At 46.7% G+C, this 14,425-nt stretch overlaps 1 protein-coding gene across 1 annotated transcript; it reads left to right on the top strand.

Moving 5' to 3' along the window:
• The first annotated feature begins 237 nt into the window (after positions 1–237).
• LOC309346025 (trypsin-like) lies at positions 238–13,349 on the top strand. Its single transcript, XM_081869653.1, has 6 exons — positions 238–277; positions 4,611–4,707; positions 7,054–7,207; positions 10,215–10,468; positions 11,989–12,125; positions 13,133–13,349. The coding sequence occupies exons 2-6, from the start codon at positions 4,659–4,661 to the stop codon at positions 13,283–13,285; spliced, it is 747 nt and encodes a 248-aa protein (XP_081725779.1). The 5' UTR covers positions 238–277; positions 4,611–4,658; the 3' UTR covers positions 13,286–13,349.
• Positions 13,350–14,425: the final 1,076 nt, after the last annotated feature.

Below are 14,425 nucleotides of genomic sequence, written 5' to 3' on the forward strand. Positions count from 1 at the left end.
TGAGGCTATTTCATTTCCAACTGGGATGGGAAGGTGCCAGCCTGAGAGATGGCACAAATGATAATGACAGATCAGGAGGCGTCCCCCCAGCCCGTAAATGCCACCTGCCACCTAAGGGCACCTGCTGCGGGGCCCAGGGCAGGTTAAAAGCATGTGGCATAGGGAAAGGCCAGTTGTGAGTCAGAGGCTATAGGAGCTTGGCCATCAGCAAGGAGACAAGCTGCTGGGAGGTCCTGCCAACAGAGGGTTGCATCCCAGGGATTCTGCTTTTAAGCTGGTAAGCGCAAGGGGAGGTGTTACTAGGGATAGGGGAGAAATTAAGCTTTGTGTGCATTTCAGTGAGAAGCAACCTAATTTGAACTTCCAGAAGCAATAGGAAAACCAAAACCTTTGAAATTTGTGTTTCTCCAAATTCTGCGTCATGGCTCTGCAACCAAAGAACGTGTGTACAATTGCACGTGCTAATGAATTACCGTATTTTTCGTTCTATAAGACGCACTAGACCACAAGACGCACCTAGTTTTTGGAGGAGGAAAACAAGAAAAAAAATATTCTGCATCTCAGAAGCCAGAACAGCAAGAGGGATCGCTGCGCAGTGAAAGCAGTGATCCCTCTTGCTGTTCTGGTTTCTGGGATAGCTGCGTAGCCTGCATTCACTCCATAAGATGCACACACATTTCCCCTTACTTTTTAGGAGGGAAAAAGTGAGTCTTATAGAGCAAAAAATATGGTATATTGGGGGGGGGGTGCTTGCAAAAACGTGCTTTATGTGGAGTAATTCCCACTAAAATGCTGACAATTTTCTTGGCGGATAATAATACAGTGGTACCTTGGGTTACAGACACTTCAGGTTACAGACACTTCAGGTTACAGACCCCGCTAACCCAGAAATAGTACCTCGGGTTAAGAACTTTGCTTCAGGTTGAGAACAGAAATTGCACGGCCGCGCAGCAACAGCGGGAGGCCCCATTAGCTAAAGTGGTACCTTAAAATTTCCAGATCCATTCACCTCTTATGTTCCAAATGCCTTCATTTGTTAAATGAATGGAATCAGCACCGGGGCAGTCCCCCTATTTTTAGACAATCCTCAATTTGAAAGTCTGTTTGGTCCAAGTCCAATTTAAAGATAGTGACCCATAAGAAGGAAGAACCTTGAAGCACCTGGGCAACAGACTGAGCAGGCAGGCAACTCCCCCTGGTCATTCTTTATAACAATGGGTTATCGTCAATGTTAATCCTATTCAAAAGTAGTTTCCTTAAAAATAATGGACATGAATACCTTAGATCAGTGTTTCCCAAACTTAGGTCTCCAGTTGTTGGACTACAACTCCCATTAGCCCTAGCTAGGAGTACATGTAGTCAGGGATTATGGGAACTATAGTCCAAATACAGCTGGAGACCCAAGTCTGGGAAACACTGCCCTTGATCCTTTATAGTAACCCTTGCTAAATTGGCATCAGGACATTTTATGCAAATTGGTGTCTTATTTCAACCCCTAGTGCATGCCCTCCTTTTTTTGGCAATGCAGAAAAATCTTAATCTTTGGGCAGTTGCCGGGGGGCACGGTATCCCCAAACCAGCATTTTGTGCAGTGCCTGGATGTAGTCCCCCTTTTAGTTTCTCATAGCACCACTAAGCCTAGTGACACTCTGTGTCATGGTGCCTGAACTGCTGCCACTGCTTCCAGAAAAGCCCACCAAAGCTCATTGCCTGAAACCCTGGAGAACTGCTAGCCAATGTAGATATTACTGAGCTAGATGGACTCACTATAAGGCAGTTTTCTAAGTCCCCATGTGTCAGCTAGCCCGCTGCATGCGTTGCTGCACTTAGCAGAGAAACACTCCCGGCAGCCAGCCATAAATTCTTTTCTTTATTTCCTTCTGACAAGATTACATGCAGAATAAACAAAGCGACTCGTCTCCCATGACGCGTTGCTCTAACTACTTTCTCTTTTCCCTCTCCCTCGAGACCAACAGAGCCAACGGCTCAGCCCCTTCCGTTTTCCCCTGTGACGTGGATCCCCCTCGCTCTGAAGCACCCCTTCTTCCCCAGACTCACTATCCTCTTCTCTGTCTTCTGAGGAGGACTCAGTACTGAGCAGTGGAGATCGTTCCCTGTTTCCTCTAATTCTTTCCTCCCTCGCTGCTTGCAGTTCCCTGACGCCATGTTTCCATGTTGGTTCACCTCTTGCAGCAGAGACTGCTTTGACTGATAGCAGCAGCTCTTCAAGACCCTTGAAGCGTCTTACCTGGTCCTGTTATCTGAGATCGTTCGCTGACCTTGGAAACTGCTTTATTCTGAGTCATATCCTTGATCCGTTTAGCTCACAGTTAACAGAAGCAGCTCCAGAACTGGCCCTACTAAATATCTTTCAAGACACATGCTACACACATAAGAGCTTATAAGTCACTGACTCTCAGCAGCTAGGAGTGTCATAACCAGACGCTGGAGGGACCTGTTTGGAGCGAACATGGACCACTGGTACCAAACTGCTCTACTAGAAAAACTAACCAACAAATTGAAACTATCAAGGGGACAAACAAAGACGGGCCCCTTGACCCTTGGGTAGCTCCCCTTTGTCACATACACAGGCCAACAAGACAATGACCAATCCCTCACAACCAACAACATACGAATCAATATGGCGGACTTAACCCAGCAATGCCCCCCACCCACCCCAAACACGGACAAAGCACACTGCAACCAACCATGCCTTGGGCCTTTGGGTCTCTTGCTCCGCCAGCAAAAATAAGACACCTATCCACACAACACTGATTTTTTAAAAAGTTCCACTTATATACTATGTCAAGAATGAAACTTGAATGTCTCCCTCACCCCACTTTTTCTGTTCCCGTTTTTCCATTTCTCCATTTTCTCCGTCTCTCTCTCTCCTTCTCTCCCCACCTCTCTTTCCCCCTCAACCTCATACAGTGGTACCTCAGGTTAAGAACTTAATTTGTTCTTAAGAGGTCCGTTCTTAACCTGAAACTGTTCTTAACCTGAAGCACCACTTTAGCTAATGGGGCCTCCTGCTGCTGCTGTGCTGCCGGACCCCGATTCTGTTCTTATCCTGAAGCAAAGTTCTTAACCCGAGGTACTATTTCTGGGTTAGCGGAGTCTGTAACCTGAAGCATCTGTAACCCGAGGTACCACTGTATTACCTACAACAACACAAATGTTTCAAACTGACTGCAATTGGCTTGTATGAAGGACTCTATGATTTGAAACAGAGACAATGGATGTACTGTACCTTTGTTACTTATGGAAAACCTTTCATTAAAAACATATGAGGGAGAGGAAGAGAGAAAGAGAGAGAGAGAGATGACACGGATTGGCAGTGTTATTCCAGGGATTCAGGCAAGGAATCCCTAACTAGAGATGCTGGGAACTGAACCTGGGACTTTCTGAACGCAAAGTTGGTTCTCTAGCACTGAGCTACAGCTCTCCCCACACATATCATTGTGCCAGGGGAAAAAATTATCTTGCTCAGCTTCTGCACATCAGGACGCTGTTTCAAGGTGTGCAGGAGCAGGATGGAGAGCAAATTTGGCAACACATCTGCTCTGCCTCTGAGCTTCAGCCCTTCCTGCATGCTTTTCCACTGAGTCACGGCGCCTCCCGGTCTTAGGAACTGCCGCCTTAGGAACTCCCACAAAGCTGCCACAAGCAGTGCTCTCTACGGCCAGTTTTCAAAGCCCTCCCTTGACTTGGTGCCCAAGCTATGCCAAAGTTTTTATGGGTGGTTCTTTTTTTTGGGGGGGGGAGAAAGACTCTTAGGAGTGTTTGAATTGTAACACAGAGCACAACTACTTTATAACATGATCACAGGACATCCAGAAACAATTATTCTGATATGATAATGTGCCACGCTGAAATGTTCAAATGTTTATTTGATTGTCCTTGATCTTCCTGCCACACTTGCTGTCCTCCTCTGCCAAACCCTTTGAGAACCGCTGCCTAGACCATGCAAAGGATGCAGCTGTGGCTCAAGAAGGCAAAATGTCTGTTGTTAGGGATTGCAGGACAAGACCTGCCAAGGAAAATAAGGAACCTCTTTATGTATGCTACAACAGCGGCAAGAGTCTTGATAGCACAAGGATGGAAGAAGGAAGAAACCCCGACAAAAGAACAGTGGCAAGAGAAATTGATGAACTATGCAGAACTGGCTAAATTGACATACAAACTGCTAGACAAGGACAACTGTGACTTCAGGGAGGAATGGGAACTTTTCACAAATTATTTAAAAATACAACAAAATGAGCTGGACTCCTTGGCAGGTTTTGAATAAACATACACAAATTTATTGTCGATAACATGATGGACAGATATGTAAGGATATATACAATTTTATAATATGCAGAGAAAATATGTGCAGCGAAATCAGGGAGAGGACCTGATGGAAGTCCCGGGGGGGGGGGCGGAGAAATATTATGTAGGTGATTATATGGTTTGATAATTTGTTATGTGGAAATTGAGCAATAAATTTTAAAAGAAAAAAAGAAAAGAAGGCAAAATGTCAGGAGCCACCTGAGCAATCCAGTCCATTGCAAGTCAAGTGAGTCCTCCTGATAATTCTGGATAACAAATGTTTGGCTCTCCTCCCTCTGCAGGACGGATCCTCGAAAGGTCTCCAGCCACTCTCCACTCTGCTTGTGACAATGGCAGGCGTGAGGCAGCTGGCCGTTGCATTGCTCCTTGTCTCTGCTGGTAAGTGCAAAGTGCAGGCACAGCGAGGGGTGGGGTGGAACCAGTGGCCTCAAGAGGGTGCTGGACTCCAGCTCCCATCAGCCCCAGACAGCTTGGCCAGTGATCAGGAATGATGGAAGTTTCTAAGCAGAGGTTGGATGGCCATCTGTCATGGATGCTTTAGCTGAGATTCCTGCATTTCAGGGGGTTGGACTAGATGACCCTTGGGGTCCCTTCCACCTCTACGATTCTATGATGGGGTTGTGGCCCAGCAACATCTGGAGGGTTACAGGTTCCTCACCCTGTTCTCCGCCCGAAGCTACAATTTCTAGAGTGGTCAATGATAATGATGATGATGATGATGATAATTTTATTATTTGTACCCCACCCATCTGGCTGGGTTTTACATTCAATCCCTCTTCCCAGGGGACTCTGAGACCTATAGCTCTGTGAGGGGGATAGGGGCATACTAGCAACTCTCAGCACCATTAACAAACTACAGTTCCCATGATTATTATTTTTTTAATAATATTTATTCAAAATTTTAAAGGTTACAAAAAGAAAAAAGAGAAAAAAGAAAAATAAAAAAGACAGAAAAAATACAATCAATTAAGAAAAAAAAAAGAAAAAATCGAACCTTTACATAGTTTTATTTCCTTGACCTCCTCACACCTGCCATTTTTGTATTCAAATTCTTATTTCAGCAAATCCTTCCAACCTTGTTTTTATCTTAATAATTTGTTTTAATATACTATAATTTTACATTCTCTCTTTCATCAATTCATTTTTACTTAATCCTTTATGTCATTTCTGCCAAAACCACATAATTTTCTTTTTCCAACATCTTTCTAACAATCCTTAATTTTACAATATTTTTGAAGATAAGCTTTAAATTTTTTGCAATCTTCTTCCAACGACTCTTCTCTTTGGTCCCGGATTCTGCCAGTCCCATGATTATTATTTTAAATGTGTAGTGCAGGTGGGGCCAATATTTCTTTTGTCAGTTTAAAAGGAGCACCATGCTCACTTTTCCAGCTTTTTAAAATACCCAGATAAGAAATTCCAGCAGGAAGTGATGGATTGGAGCAGATAAGGAGTCCCCCTTCTCTCCGTGAGGTGTAAGGACTGAGGAGCAAAACCCTGGCTAGATATATATCTATCTAAGTTCTGAAAATGCTCTGCAAAAAAGCAGTTGTAAAGCTCACAATTGAAAATATCATTGAGTTATGATTTCAGCTCTGCAGTGCCATCTGGTGTCAAAGTGTTACACACTTTGACTAATGTACATCTGAGTCCCATCTTTTCTCCAGCTCTTTCTCTCTCTATCCCCTACAGCAGGGGTGGCCAACTCCCAAGAGACTGCAATCTACTCTCAAAGTTAAAAACTTGCAGTGATCGACCCCATTTTGTGGGGTTCAGGTCAAAGATCTTGAGCTTTTTTTAGGGAAGCCAAAGTTGTTGAGGTTCTTTGGGGGGAGCCACTGATCCGCCAGTGATCTACCACAAATGTCCACTGGTCTACTGGTAGATCACAATCTACCTGTTGGACATGCCTGCCCTACAGCATCCTGGAATCACCTGATCCAGTAAAGATTCCATAAAAATGGCTAAAAAGAAGGTAGGGCCTGAAGCCTGATTGTTCCCCAGTGGCGTAGCGTGGGTTGTCAGCACCCGGGGCAAGGCAAGTAATTTGCGCCCCCTAACCCGTGGATTTGCGCCCCCTAACCCGTGGATTTGCCCTAACCCCAGATGTTGCGCCCGGTGCGGCCGGCCCCCCCTGCACCCCCCACGCTACGCCACTGTTGTTCCCTCCCTGTTCCTCAGAGTCTCCAACCCTACTTTAAATAATTTGCTGATTGGAATAGAGGGACAGTGTCACATAGTGGTTAGGGCGCTGGCCTAGGACATGGGAGATCAGGCTTCAAATACCCACTCAGCCCACTCAGAATGTAAAGTTACAATATATTAAGATAAATTAGTAAGATAAAAACAAAGAAGGAATGGATTTGCTGAAACAACTAATGAACTAGAATACAAAAAAGGGAGGTACGAGGAGGTCAAGGAAACAAGGAAATGATAGATAAGATATGGAAAGATGGATTTGTTTTTAATTGTTTTTATTTTTTCGTGTATTTTGTATTTTCTGTTTTTCTTTTTTTTTCCTTTTTTTTTTCTTGTAACTTTTTGAAACACCAATAAATATTATATATATATATAAAAGACAACTCTCAACCTAACCTACATCGCAGGGTTGTGGTTGTTGTCGTGCAGAGAATACAGAGATGCAGAGAACCATGTATGCCCCTTGGAGCTGCTTGGAGGAAAAGTAGGATATAATGCAATAATAATGTTGATGTGTTTTTGCAGTGTGCACCCAAGATGACGAGGGAAGGATCATTGGAGGCTATCCCTGCCTCCCCCATTCTCAGCCCTGGCAAGCATACCTGACTGGCACATACACTTGTGGGGGGACTTTGATTGCTGACTCCTGGGTAGTCACTGCTGCGCACTGCTATGGTGGGTGAGTCTGACCATGCACCGGAAATAGTCTTCTACTGAGTCCAACTGGCCCATCTAGACCTGCCCAGATGACTGGGAGCAGACAGGGGCAAATGAAGGCGTCGTCACACCCGGGGCAGGGCATCGCTATGTAGGGCGCATGTTCGGCCTCGCTACGTACGATGCATGCGTCATACGTAGCAATGCCACACATGCGCTGTACATAGCGGTTTGCCAGCGGCACCACTCCAGAGCCGTACGGACAGTGCCGGGATCCCTCCATTGCTGCTACAGCCGCAAATAGAGGGATCCCACTGCTTGAGCGGCGCCAGCAGCAAACCGCTATGTACAGCACATGTGCGCTGTTGTTACATACAGTGCATGCGTGTGACGCCGCACATATGCTGTACATAGCGGTTTGCCGCCGGTGCCGGGATCCTCTGCTCACGGCTGCAGCTGCGAACGGAGGATCCTCTACATGCAGCTGCGGCGGCGCAATGGCTGCTTGCGCTGCCATGAGCCCTCGCTGGGTGCCTTCTTGTCACCCTCCCAGACATGGCACCCGGGGCGCACCGCCCCCCCACCGCCCCCCCATTGCGATGCCACTGGGTGCAGATCTCCAGGGACTCAGGGCAGATGTCTTACCTTGCCTTGCCACAACCCTGAAACCTCTTTAATGGAAGTTGCTGGGGGATTGAACCTAGATCTCCTGTATGACAAGTAGTATGTGCTCTGTCACTGAGCTTTAATCCCAGTCAAAGTGAGAAGAGGAAAGGACAGCCATGTGCTCAGCTTGATAAGAGGACAGCCCTCAATTTCAATGGCTGTCAGATAGGGATGGGTAGCTCTGTCCGTTTCGGTTCTTTCTGTTTATCTCCCCACCCCCACCCCATCTTAAATTCAGTCCTCCACCTTTATGCAGCAATTTGCAAAAGGAAGGAAGGAAGGAAGGAAGGAAGGAAGGAAGGAAGGAAGGAAGGAAGGAAGGAAATAATGCTGCTGCCCTGGTCAGTGGTCAGGGATGATGGGAGTTGTGGTCCAGCAACATCTGGAAGGCCACAGGTTCCCCATCCCTGCCGCAAGGCTTCTTACCATTCAAATCCTGCTGAATCAACCATGTGATAAAAAAGACATTGCTGAGAGCAAATGCAAAGCTTTTGGAAATAGGTCAGGCAGAGGGTTGTATTATACACAGATGAACAGTGCCATCTGGTGGAGCGATTTTTACATCGCAAATCGTTACATTATTATCAAAAGGCTTGCGATCCATCGGGTTTGGAATATTTCATAGAAACATTCTGCACTGCAGTTTGCTACATATTTGAGTGATTTTCAGAAAGAAACCATTTTCCCACAGAGATGTTCAAAAGCAGCAATTTTTAAAAGTTCCTATACTTTATGATTTGGCTTCAGGATTTAGGGTGGTGACTTTTCTTTCCCTCTTTCTGCAATTTTCACTGGTGAAAAAGAAGTCTCTCAAAGCCAGTTTTGAACTGGAAATAAAGCCACAGTTGCTTTGCAGGAGCAGATCTAATTTTTGTGGGTGAAGCTGTCAAATTTGCATTGGCTGCAATGCACATTGGAAATTCCACCTGCGTTCTTACACTGTAGCGAACTATCTCCTGTATCTGTCTGCCTTGGCTTTACGAACAGCCTCAGAGGTTAGGACCAGCCCTGCTGTTAGGCAGAGCGAGACAGCTGCCTTAGGCAGCAGATGCTTGGAGCACTGAGCAGTTGTGAGATGTGGGAAAGGCTGCATTTCCTAAGCAAACATGGTGCCCTCAGGTGCACTCAGTTGCCCCGTTATGCAGTGGCAGCTCCCGTCTTACATACTGCAACTAGGTGCAATGGAAGACACTGTCCTGGCACTAGATTTGAATGGCAATCCTTCCACTTCTGTAGGTGGACTGGAGTCTGTGGGTGCCCCTTTGTCCTTTGTGTCAGGCAGCAAAAAGTCTTGGGCCCTGCCATCATCCTGAGCCACCTGGAGAGTGAGCATGAAACACGGGGCCTCTTCAGTGGTGGCACCATAATTCTGAAATACCCTGCCAACAGAGATCCATTCTTGCCATCATTTAAAATCTTCTTACCAACAGGCTTTTCATGCTCAATTGTAGTGCAACCTGGCTTGCAGTGTTTCAGACTTCTGCTTTTCATTTAATCTTTGCAATTTTATTTTATTTTTAATTGTTACATGCAACCTCCGTCTCTGAACAGTAATAAATCTCTGGGTTTGGTTTCCTTGGAAGGAAGGTCACTGGAGGTGGGTGGCATTAATAAGGGTTATTTACACATATAGGAAGGATGAGTGCAAGATGGAAAGTTCCCAGCATTAGCACCCCATCAGATCCTGCTCCCATTTTAGGTATTGGGGGAGAGCACTGGGTTCTCGCAGAAAGCAAATCTGGCTTCTTAGTCTCCTTCTAGCCCAGTTCCAGGACAAGACTGCCAGGTTATTGTTGCTTCACATCCACACACCTTGGTGACCAAATGGAAACAAAATCCATTTCCGGAAAAGGCTTTCTCCTTCCAGAAGAGCCCATCAAGGTACACATGCCATATATTTAAAGCACCTTTAAAGAACTCCCCCTTCCCACAAATCCTGGGAACTGCAGTTTGTTAAGGGTGTTGGCAGTTGTAGCTCTGCAAGGGGTAAACTATAGTTCCCAAAATTCTTTAGGGCGGATTAATGTGCTTTAAATGTACGGTTCGTGCACAGCCATAATCTCTAGCAGCCCTGCTGGCTCTGTTATTCAATCTTAAAATCAAGAATCACAGAGCTGTAAGGGATGCATCAGACATTGCATGGACTACACTCTATCCCATTCCCCCCCCCCCCCACAATGCACTTTAAAACATATTGATCCTATTGTGTACCTACTCGGGGAGCTTTATGCTGCGAGCAGAAAAGCGGGGAGAGCAATGCGTTGAATGATTTACTGATGGCATACTCTGGTTGGGAGCCAGGGACAGCATGTGCAGTGGTGCTCTCTGTACAAACCAGCTTTTCTTCTCTCCTTGTTGCCTAGCAAAATAATTGTGCGGCTGGGGAAACACAACCTGGCGGTCCGGGAAGAAGGGGAGCAGACCCGGAGGGTGGTCAGGTACTTCCGCCACCCACGTTTTGACCCCCGTACCCTCAACAATGACATCATGATGCTGAAGCTGGAGAGGCCAGTCCCCTTTACGCAGAATCTACATCCTCTGGAGTTACCCAGAGGTTGCTCTGCCCCTGGGACGGAGTGCCTTGTTTCTGGCTGGGGCACCCTCACTACGCCACAAGGTACACGCACGGGCGCAAAAGAACCAACTCTTTTTGCTCACCTTCATTGCAAAGCTGGGGAACCACTGGGCCACCAGATGTAGCTGGAGTACAGCTCCCCATCATCCCTAACCATTGGCTGTGCTGGGCTAATGTAAGGTTGCCATGTGTCCTCTTTTCCTAGGACATGTCCTCTTTTTCAGGGGTAAAATTTCTGTCCAGGTAGATTCTTTAAATTTTCCAAAATATGTCTGACTATACTTTCTGGATGAGACATAATAAGACACATAATTGGTGCTTTCCTCTTCTCTTCTGCTGCTCCCCTCGGCAACATATCACAGCTTCTATAGCCTACATATAGTAGGGGTATTTAAAATGAGAGTCGTCATAGTCATCCTCTTTTTTGCCCTTCAAAATATGGCAACCCTAGCTGATGGGAACTGGAATCCAGCCACATCTGGAGCGACAAAGGTTCCTCAGCCCTGCCTTAATGCACAGGCTGCCAATGCACTGCTCACAGGCACACCTGCAAGTGTAGAGGCCTTCCCTGGTGCACAAAGTGGGGGGGGGATTAAATGTTGCACTATGCTGACCATTCAATCATTCATTGCAAGCATCTCATGGAACAATCTCCCCTCCCTCTACATCCTGTTCTGTGGGTTCTCCCCCCCCCCAAAAAAAAAACCTAGAGCCAATTTCCAGGGGCACATAGGAGTGGGGTGGGGGGGACCCATTGAGCAAGTTGTCTTCCTTGTGTGGGCTTCGACTGGTGGGACTCATTAGCTGAATCTTGCCCAGGAGCCCGACTCCCAGCTGAAATTAATTTTGAAAGAGGCCCCAAACCTAATTGTGGTGTCTGTGTGTTGGAGGTCCTGGAAAATGCAGCTGGAGAGAGAAGATTTTGCAGGAAGATGGCCCTTCATTAACCACACAAAACCACACACACTTTTCTCCAGCCTAATTATTGGAAGGAAGAAGAGAAGGGGTGTTATGTGCATGCGTGTAGTATATGGGGTGCCCCATGGCAGATTCTCCTGTTCCATGGGCCTGTAAAGGTTGGTGACCCCTTACGAGCTCCTCCAGACCATCTGCTTATACATCCCAATTTACTTGCATAGTTTTTTCCGATTGGTAAGATCTCCTCATTCTTGAGAATTCATTCTGGTTTGTTTACAGGGTGGGTTATGCATCCACAAGCATTCATCCCAATTTGCTGGCCAGGTGTTTACACGTCTTCCCATTAACCATCCACCCATCCCATACTTTTCAGTACATTGCCTGTCACTTTCCTAACCGCAAAAAGCACAGCTTTTTAAAGATAAGCAGATTTGCGTGTGCTAAAGCGACAGAAAGCTTCAATCCACTTTAACCACACGGACCTAAATTTCGGGCATGCGCTTGAACCAGTGCTGCAAAATAGTGACGGTCCACAGGCACCCTTCATGCACAATCAGAAAATTACTCTGTCATTAAGTGTTGCGGATAATTTGGACATTGAGCAGCTATTAAATGGGGAGCGGGTGGTGTTGTCTTTTTTACAGCCACTTTCCCAAACATCCTGCAATGTGGAAACGTCAGGATTATCAGCTCAGAGAGATGTTCAGCTTCTTATCCTAACAGCATCACGAATGGGATGGTTTGTGCTGGTGTACCAGAAGGTGGAGTGGACTCCTGTCAGGTAGGATGAAGCCATGGAATTGCTACCAAAGGCCGGCTAAAGAGAATTTTTCCCCACCTTCCCTTCCTGTATGTTCTTATTCTCAGTGCCTTCTTCTGTGTCATACCTTGTCTTTGCCTCTTGGGCTTCTGATCGGAAGGTTGGCAGTTTGAATCCCCGCAACGGGGTGAGCTCCTGTTGCTCTGTCCCAGCTCCTGCCAACCTAGCAGTTCGAAAGCACAACAGTGCAAGTAGAAAGATAGGTACCACTGCGGCAGGAAGGTAAATGGAGTTTCCGTACGCTCTGGTTTCCGTCACAGTGTTCCGTTGTGCCAGAAGCAGTTTAGTACTGCTGGCCACACAACGCGGAAAGCTGTCTGTGGACAAACACTGGCTCCCTCGGTCTAAAAGCAAGATGAGCGCCGCAACCCCATACTTAACTGTCCAGGGGTCCTTTACCTTTTACCTTTTTACACTGCCCCCCCCCCCCGGCCCTCCTGCTGACGCCATCCTTCTCTCTCTCTCTCTCTCTCTCTCTCCCTCCCTCCCTCCCTCCCTCCCATCCATTGTTGTGCAATTATCTATCCGGCTTGCTTTCCCCTGCATTTTATTCGCTGTGCATGCTTTCATGTCTTGTCAATGATGCCAACCAGGGCAGGACTTGGGGGCAGACACCTGGGCTCACATCTGCAGGGCAGCATGCTGGCCACTCATAGACTATGCTTATATTTAGTACCAATGGTTTGCTGGTGCCCAGTGGGACTTGTAGGGCAGACCAGCAGTAGGTGGAGCCAGAGTCAATAACTGGCAGGACCACCACACACACATACCCCAACTGGCTGCAAAGTAAGATGGCAGGCAGGTGGGGACCGGCTGAGGGTACCCTGGTGTTGGTGGGTGATACTTCATTTGCCAGCCTGCCATAGCAATACCACTGTTCTAGCCAAGTGCCCTGCTCTGCCACAACGCTGCCCCCTGTAGGTCGGATAGCAACAATGCAATGTCAGGAACTGTGCTGCCTTTCACAGGGCGACTCCGGAGGGCCTCTTGTCTGCAATCAGCAGCTGGAGGGGATCGTCTCCTGGGGCTTGGAAAAATGTGCCCAGCCCAACCGGCCAGGGGTTTACAGCAGAGTATGCAAGTATGTCAACTGGATCCAACAAATCATGTGGAACAACTGATCCCGAGGAAAGAGCTCGTCTTATCCACATTGGTGTTCCGGCAATAATAAACAATTTTTGAGTGCAGGGGTTTAAAGTCCCCCTTCCATGAATTCTGCAAATATATATATTCTGCAAGTATTACAGTCAGTGGTGGGTAGAACAGGATAGCTTCCCCTCTTTGAAATAAATGTATATATTGGCTCTGCTTGTTTCTCTCTTCTCCAGTGCAATGCTTTTAAAGCATTCTTCCCCCCACCAGCAACTTCTGGAACTAATTGCAGAATTCCCAAGAGACCTCCATGGCTTTGCTGGTTGGAAGTGCATTACAAGTGCATGAGAATGTAGGGTGTTCTTTCAGAAGCTATAACCAGGAGGAGTCATCATTTTACTGTGCTGTGAAGAACATACTGGTTAAAGCAAGTGTCTCTAACGTTTCCAAACCGAGGACCCACTTTTAGTCCAAGGATGCATTAGGGAACCCATTTCCCAACCTTTTCCGATACATTCGCATGGTGGTAGGGCTCCTGTGGGGACCCACCTTGGATCAGGCTGTGACCCAGAAGTGCAGAGCTTTCCAAACTTTGCATGTTGGCGGTGCACCTTTTTAGACAGGAATCATTCCATGACACAGTAATTCAGTTTCACTAGCAAACCGAAGGTTAAACTTAACTTTTTTCCCAAACCACAGGAGGAGCGCAGGGAGTGTTTGCGCGACACACCTACACACTGCAGCCGACATGCTATTGTCACGACACAGAGTTTGGAAAGCTCTGCACAAGTGGCTCCCACCCATCAGCTGAACCAGTGGGTTAAGGGACCAACAGAGAAAAGGTGACTCTTACGTACGGGTGTCAGAGGATTCTGACCCAGGCTAGATTTGCTGTGACTCCCCTAACTCACCATTCAAATATCAAAAAGTTATTAAATTTGTATACCGTGATTCATCCAAAGAGCTCCGGGTGGTTCACAGCATAAAAATACAAACAAAAGCACAAAATACATAATAAGAACAAAAACAAAACAAAACAATGCCACTCCCAACCGCCGTCCTCAGAATGAACCAAAAATCTGCCATTTAGTCCATCGAACTTAACAAGGTTAATTGTCCCCCCACCCCCACCCCCCGGTGTTTTAAACAGTGCAAAGCTGCTTGGAGCA

Source organism: Podarcis erhardii (assembly GCF_964252035.2).
Source record: "Podarcis erhardii genome assembly, chromosome: 7".
In the NCBI taxonomy this organism is placed as follows: domain Eukaryota; kingdom Metazoa; phylum Chordata; class Lepidosauria; order Squamata; family Lacertidae; genus Podarcis; species Podarcis erhardii.